Genomic DNA, 8195 nt, shown 5'->3' with positions numbered 1-8195 from the left:
CGACCCCGCGCCCCGCCCATTGCGAGTCGAGCTCCCTAACCACTTGGCCATGCCGGGCCAAGTTCTGGGAGAAGGCAAAGTTTTATTTTATCGCTTTTCCCTCATCTTATCTGGTTGAATCTGGTTTTAGTCGGGTAACTTATTTGCTATCAAAAATACGTAACCGCCTATGTTGTGGAAAGAGGTGATTTTCGCTTATCACTGACCACACTGCAACCGGACATTCAAAACTTTCAAGTGTTCATCAGGCCCAAGGATCATACTGAATAAAATGTCAATGATTAACAGAATATTTTTTACTTGTATAAGTAAACAGTGTGTTATAAACAAAATATTTAAAAACAATACAATATTGTAAAAATAATATTATAAATATATTATAAATCAACAGTTTGGAAATAAAGTAACTTTTTCCCTAAGTAACAGCGTCTACGAAGGGTGGGGCCATAGAGATAAATCAAACTCAAAAGGGAGCCACGAGGAAAAAAAAAGATGAGAAACGTTGATCTAGAATCTAAATGATACGAAAAACTAGCGGATATATACGTTAGTACTTGATTGGCTGAGCGTAACAACACTGTATAACATAAAAAAGAAGTTGCAAATTGTCAAACGATTAATGTTATTTTTGTATACAGGAGATATTTGATCAAAATATTAACTGAAAATCAGCCAAATTAATATATAAAACTGGAAAATATGTCAAAAGAAAAACTGTAGAAGGTTCATTAATTCAAATGTGGCCAAACTTTAAACACCATTGAAGGTTAGCGTAGGCTGAAACCCCGCTCTGACGTCATATGCCGTTAAGGGACTTGGAACTTCCGTTATTAAATAAACGGTGTATGTGTTTTAACTGTCGATCGTTGGATAGAAGAGGACACGTGAAATTTTCGAAAAATTTATTCGAATCGATTTTGTGTTGTTCCTAAATAGTGGTTCAAAACACTATTTTATATTTTATCTGGTATTATGTATAACCTACTGTAAGACTGGTAATATTTTTATAGTTGTTTACCCCATCCCTCAATGGCACAACGGTAAGCCTGAAGCTTATGACGCTAAAAACCGGATTTCGATACCCTTGATGACCACAACACAGATAGCCTGTTGTGTAGCTTTGCGCTTAACTACAAACAACAACAACTTGTAATCGTTAAGAAAATCTACGAACAAAATAGTTTCAAATGTCTTACATTGTGACATGTGTTCTGATATACGCTAGGCATTTTCGATAGATTAATATAGTACGATTGTACTATGTTAGAAATCCCCCTTAAAAATATAAAACGTGTGTACAACAATTCTACCTTAGATGCTTTAAACAACGGGTAGGAAAGATAAAACTGTATATCAGAATATTTATCAATTTTAGGTTAGGTTAATAAGCCTTCTTTTATTTTGCGCAGGTTCATATTTTTTCCTCTGTTTAGAATTTCAACATTGTCAGGTTGAAACGAATGGCCATGCTTGGACATGTGCTCATAAACGGAGAGGGAGGGGATCGTTATGTTCTCTGACACGGGTAAGAACTTATCCGTGGGTTTCTCCAATGTAAAATTCGTCGCATTGTTTATTTGATACACGGGGCCAGAGCTATCAGAATATTGGCATTCTTTAATAGAAGTTCCTCTAGTTTTCTGCCAGAAAGGAACACAATTTGTAGAGACAAGTTAGTTAGAATTTTTGTAACAATTTTTTCCCTAAACTTACTGACTGAAAGTAAAACTTTTGGGATAAAAAATTGTGCAATAAATAGGAATTTCATTATTAGTTGACTTGCGCAGAGGCTTCGAATGTTTTATTGAGTTTAGAGAAGACTTTGTGAACGTATTCTAGAGTAAAACCGTCTTGGGTTAGTAATCTTGTTTTCAATTTGTCGAGTTCCGATTGAAAATGTTCGTTACTGGATTGTTTGTTTGTAATTAAGCACAAAGCTACACAATGGGCTATTTGTGCTCTGCCCACCACGGGTATCGAAACCCGGATTCTAGCGTTGTAAGTCCGCAGACATACCGCTGTGTCACTGGGGGGCTCGTTACTGGAACAGATAGTTTTGATAGAATGAAACAGATTTCACGGCACCTAATTTTCGAGAAGGGTCATGGTAGGAGTTCCAAGGTAGGTATACATTTATGTGAGAATCTTTATGATAACTGGAAGTATGGAACTTATTATCGTGTCTTTTAACAAGAACATTCAGGAAAGAAAGTGTACGTTTTTTTTTTGTGTTTTTTTCATGTTTATTCGTAAATAAAATCTCAAGAGTTATGGTTCGTAAAACTAGCAGAAGAAAGGTCAGAATGAGTTATTATTATTGTCATAATCATTGTCATTATTCCCAAATACTTCATGGGCCTTGGACCCCACTAAACTTTAATCCAGTCCTTAATATATGTTATTCCAGAAGTCAACTTGGTTGTATTCAAGAAGCTGGAGACTACAGACCCCAAAGTTCTCTAGACTTAATAAGTCGTTCACAAGTGAAATTCATATGTCAAATCTTTAAAAAGATAGTTTAGACATAAGTACACGAAGATAAAGATATAAGCGCACAAACATATATAAGTAACTGTGTAATCTGTGGTGACAAAAGGATACAAACTTTATTGTTTCGATATGAAAATGTTTACATTAACTGAAAATTTGCTTTGTTGCGTCAACAATAATAGTATCAAAAGAAAATATGAAATCACTATTCAAAAATAAGCTCTAAAGAATGGAGATTACGTATAAAAGTTTTCTTGGTTCTTTTCCAAGTTTCAAGCTAAGTAAACACTAAAATAAACCAAAACCAAACATGAAGTTCACTACCACGGACAGTTGGTTTGGTTAGTATGCTTCAAGCCATATCTGTTAACTTTGTTTTTATCTAAAAACTGGATGATCTTCACTTTAGTGGACTGCCTTATGGTTTTATTCCGAGAATATATCCAAAGGTTCTCTAAAAAAATAGACAAAATAAAAGGTCAAAAAATATATTAAAGTACATTAGTAATAGCAAATTTGATTTAAAAGGCGCACTTCACGAAAGTAAAATAAAAACATATATATATATACAAATCTTTTATTTATTTAAACGTAAATAAAGCCAGGAACATAATGTTTTCAGTAGTGTTCATACGCCTGTATTTTCGTAGAAACCAGATATTAAGAGACTAGTAAATTAACTTTTTATTTTTATATGGGGGTATGATAAACCTTTGGAATTTTCCGACTTATCAAAAACAGACAATATTTTCATATAAAACAGTATATATTCTAAATTCAAACAAGTTCTTACAAAAATCGTATTTTTCTTTATTCAGACAATATTTTCTAATACGTTTGAAATAAATATTTAGTTTTTCTCGCACAAATTGTCCACAAAACTTTTGTTAGATTTTACTCAAAACTACTCAAGCGCTATCTGCGCTAGCCGTCCCTAAATTAGAAGTGACAGGCTAGAAGAATGCAGGTAGTTAATGCTACCCACCGCCAACTCTTGGCTGATCGAATACCCTTATAACGTACTCACGGCCCAAGTAGCGGGGCGTTTTTTGTAGTTTTTTTCTTTCGATAATAAGACGAGGACATTTCGGCACGCTGATTTAACCAGACCAGTCTTAAAAACAAAAGAAAATATGTGGATTGGACAAACGATATCAGAGACGTCACACTGACTTCGATAGCTCCGTGAATCTCATCTGCTTTTAAATACATTTAAGCTGTGTGTTTTATCGGATATAATTTTATAAAACTTGTACAAAGTATGTTTTCTCACACATATTTTTCACATTTAACCAGTCAATTTTCTTCATATGTAATTTCACACTCCATGTACAATATAATATTAATCACATGGAATTTGATACACCTCATTTCTTCAAACATAAGTTTATATATCAAATCAAACATCTGTTTTCTTACACAATATGTTCATAAGCATTTCGATATGGCTGTTACTACTAATAATAATAATTAGATGTTAATTAATCGAGTTTTGAATCATTGTTTAATTACATTAAAACGATTTTTCATAATTTTTAAAATAATATTTTAGTTTATATATTCATCTCTCGTTACGGGTTGTCAAAGTGCGCATGCCACGAACTTTTACAGAATTATATTAAAAAATTCATTAAATTACTTTATTATGAATGTATACAAACACGTTTGGCATCAATACATAATTAATAAATAACAATTTAATATTTATAAATTTTAATTTAAAAGAAAATATTTACATAAATCATCCACCTTCCCTTTTATGAGAATTGTAACAATTGGTCGCCGTCTTGCCCATCATCTACATTTTTTATTACCCCTCCCTGATTTTCCATGTTTAACGTTGTCAGGAAACTTACTTTTAATAGTATATATAGTAAGTTTAATATATAGGCGTGTTGGGCTAAGGATTTTTCTATAGTAGGTGTCTGTGACTAGTTGTCGATAAATTCGATAATAAACTAACAGCACGCATTCAACTTGTTTTTAAAATAATGCATATATATATTAGAAACAAGTTTAAGGTATATAAAAAAATATTTACACTGTGGAGATCACAGTTGTATCTTAAACACTATACAGTTTTCTTTTTCTTGTCAAAAGTCCACGTAAGCCAATTCAGTTGCTTTAGAATTCAGTTGACAAGCCGAAGAATTTTTATCTTGTTTTTATCGCAGTAGTATCCGTATATAATTCACTTACGCTGTCGCACGAGTAACCGCAGTTGTATCCTGTACTTACAATAATCGTCTGCTGTCTGCTTTTTCGTGCTTCCAGATCGTCTGCTTTTTTCGTCAAAGTCCACACATGCGGGTTCACTTAGCTTAGAACACCCTTTGACAAGACAAATTATTCTCCTTATCTCTTTCAAACTATTAATCTAACTCTAACATATCAACCTTTAGGCCTTTCACTCCTACGATGGTTAATTCTGAGTTTTCTAACTTTTTTCTCACTGAACTTCCCTTTACCCTCTCTCTGTATTTCTGCTCGTCTGGTAGCCTTATTTATACCTCTATCACTTAGGCCTTCTAGAAATCTCCATAGTCTCGACATAAATGGATTGCAAACACAAGTTCGATAGCCTCGACATCAGTGAATTACAAACACAAAATAAATAAATTTATAATAATAGTCTGGCAAATGTAAATTACTTATAGTATAGATATTAATAGAGAGATAGACCCAATTGCCACGCTCACCTGTCATAACCTGCTTTCAAAAATCTATTGTAATAATACTCAGTTTTTGTTTGTCCTAAAAATGCATGCTCACTTCAGTTTAAAATATGTAAATATTACTATAGTATTAGTAGACATTATAAAAAAAATTAAAAACGTCTAAATTTAGGTTGTAGAATATCATTATAAGTTTATTTATTGATAATATTAAGTTCAGTAAAGTTAAAACCATACTAAACTAAAGCAAAACACGTACACAAGTTACAGTGTTATTTCTTTATGGTACATAGGTACTTAATAAAGGCTTAACTGATGTTAGGCCTGAGATAAGTGGAGTTGCAGATTTCGGTGTGTGCGAAAAAAATCTATTGTATTATTCTAGAAATGCGATATTTAAGAAGTACTATTGCAATAAAGATAATAATTTGAGGGCAATTCTTTTGCGGATCTCTGCTAGTTGCCAATAATTCTTTCTGAATTTTCTATTACATCAGTTATAACTAATAGAAAACAAAGGTTTAAATTACCGAATAACGTATAATGCTGCTTTGTTCTCAGGAGAGATTTTCTGTTATATAGCCTACAGATTGATAGTCGGTATCGCGAAGTTCAGAAGAGTAACTAAGGGAATTATTTTAAGGCACTTATGCCTAGTTAGAAAGTCAGTTAAGTGTAATAGTTTTTAGTTATACGACATTATTTACTTTGTACATCTTATCATTTTGTGATCTCAAGTGCATATTTGAAATAAATAAAAATTATTTAATGTACTGGTACCATCATAACAAAAAAAGGTTTAAGTTTCATCAGGGGGTCAGTAGCAAAACATTAAGATACCAAACGTATGTACTAAATTTTTCTATTTATCTATTGTTATAAACATAACTAAAATGTAAAAATTTGAAATTTATGAGGTAAGATAATGAAAAATACTACTAATAAGAAATTATCTACCCGGTATGTTCGTGAGTTGCTCAGGAGTTACGTTCAGTGATTTACTATTTTCATAGCTGGGTCATTAGTTAGACATGGTTTAAAGAAACAGATGTAGACTGTTCCGAGACTTAGGCTATTTAGGATAATCAGTTGTAGTTTTCTGTTACAATCTATACTCATTCTAAATAGAAAATGGAGTAATTTAGGTCACTTTCTATATTTTTGTGGTGGTTACAAGGTTGGTCATATCAACCAAGCCCTTATAGAGTTAGGGTAGAAAAAAATGTAAAGTTTTACTGATAAAAAACAAAAACGTTTGGTATTCATTTAGGCAGTTTTAGAGGCTATGCAAATGAAATTTGAAAAGAGTAAAGTGAACAAAAATATGTTTAATCTTAATATAAAAAATCACCTTGCAACTAGACTAGTCAACACTCTGACTCCATATATTCACTGACTAGTCTTTAGTAAAAATACTTAATCTGATTTTGTGTGCATAAAAGACTTGTTATGTTTACTGAAACCTTGCCAAATTTCGTGAAGTTATATGTACTACGTTAAAAGTTATAGTATGGATACTTTCATGGTTACGTGTGTATATTGCTTTGTTTTAACAAGAAAGAATGACATTAAAAAACCTTTCAAAGGAAACCAAAATTTGATACCAACAAATTTTGTAGCAGCAAAATCTGGAATGAATTTGAATGGACTTTCAATCAAAAGCAAGTTTTCTAAATGGTTATTATTATATGAAATATACACATATATATATTCAGATAATTACCTGCGTGTGATACTTTCAAAAAATCGACACAGGTCCAGAATATACAGTATTCCTTATAGTCGGTGTCCAATATCCACAGCTTCATACGAAAAGGAACTGAAAAAAAGACATTGCAATATGAACTTATTAATAAAAGTGTCTTTTTTTTATATAAGTGTGAGAAGAGGCGTTGCTAGGGACTGGCACACAATGTTTTATGTATGGGCCAGATTCTTTACAGTAGGTGTCTGTGATTTGTTGATGATAAATTTCAACAATAAACAAACAGCATACAGTCCACTTGTTTTAAAAATATTGTATCAACACAAGTCAAACATATATATAAATTTTTGTTACGCAGTTGGTTATCACAGTTGTGTCCAAAGCTTTAAATAATTGCCTCCCTTTCGTCAAAGTCCATACAGGATGGTTCAATTACTTTAGAAAACAATTGACAAGGCGAATTATTCTTCTCTTCTCTGTTATTACAATACAATCTGTGATAATTTCACTTTAAGAATTACCACTATACGTTTTGTATGGCTAAACTCACAATGATGCAGTCTAGATCTATCTATCGAACTAAATTTCCGACGCATATTTATACCCCGACAGAAGTCTAATTTGTTCCACACACTGTTAGATATCATAAAGCAATAGCACTCAATTAAAACAACGAGAAAAACTCAGAAGGTTCTAGTAACATGACGCAATAATATAACAATTACCAATTCATAGCTACTGAACTGCACAACGTATGATTCGTAAACAGTTAGGTAGACAAACTTGCGATAAACTACCGCTTCTAAAAATAACTAAATTTAACACTCGTGCTAGATAAACTATCTAAATCATAACACTCGCATTAAACTTAAACTGAAACAGTCATGTATATCTAACAGAAGCACTTGCCCTAATTCTATTTGACAGTGCCCCGAATCCCCAGTTGGTGTTTGAAAAATCAGAATTGAAAACCATGATCGATATCATACCGAAACGCAGAAAATTCCCAAACCCCGAATCTTTAAAGCATCTAGTGACTGTCACCATGAGTGTCCATGTAGCAGCTCAGTTTTGAAGTTTAAAATCTGTTAGATTGTATACACCATTATAACAACTGTCAAAAACAAGAAGTATAGTAAGTTTTTATAAAAGATGCTGTCATTAAAATTTGTAAAAATATTGCTACGTCTCCGTTTGTTAATTTATTTTTCCGTAACTTCGTTCCGACGAAATATTAACGACACAAGTCTTTACTTAATAAAACTGGTTTATTCTTTCCGAATATAACTTTACCGATACACTCAAGTTCAACAATCGCACTAAAC

At 32.3% G+C, this 8195-nt stretch overlaps 1 protein-coding gene across 1 annotated transcript in view; it reads right to left on the bottom strand.

Annotated features, from left to right (window-relative positions):
- Positions 1 to 2582: 2582 nt before the first annotated feature.
- The window catches only part of LOC106463089 (apolipoprotein D-like), an 11484-nt gene continuing 5871 nt past the window's right edge, over positions 2583 to 8195 (bottom strand). Inside the window, exons 4-5 of the mRNA XM_013923058.2 lie at positions 6889 to 6984; positions 2583 to 2944 (exon numbers count right to left, since the gene is read on the bottom strand). Of these exons, the coding sequence (XP_013778512.1) occupies positions 2811 to 2944; positions 6889 to 6984 (230 nt within the window). The 3' untranslated portion in view covers positions 2583 to 2810. The remainder of the gene's footprint in view (positions 2945 to 6888; positions 6985 to 8195) is intronic.

Source organism: Limulus polyphemus, unplaced genomic scaffold, assembly GCF_000517525.1.
Source record: "Limulus polyphemus unplaced genomic scaffold, Limulus_polyphemus-2.1.2 Scaffold1322, whole genome shotgun sequence".
Classification (NCBI taxonomy): domain Eukaryota; kingdom Metazoa; phylum Arthropoda; class Merostomata; order Xiphosura; family Limulidae; genus Limulus; species Limulus polyphemus.
This window is presented reverse-complemented; position numbering and strand designations above follow the sequence as displayed.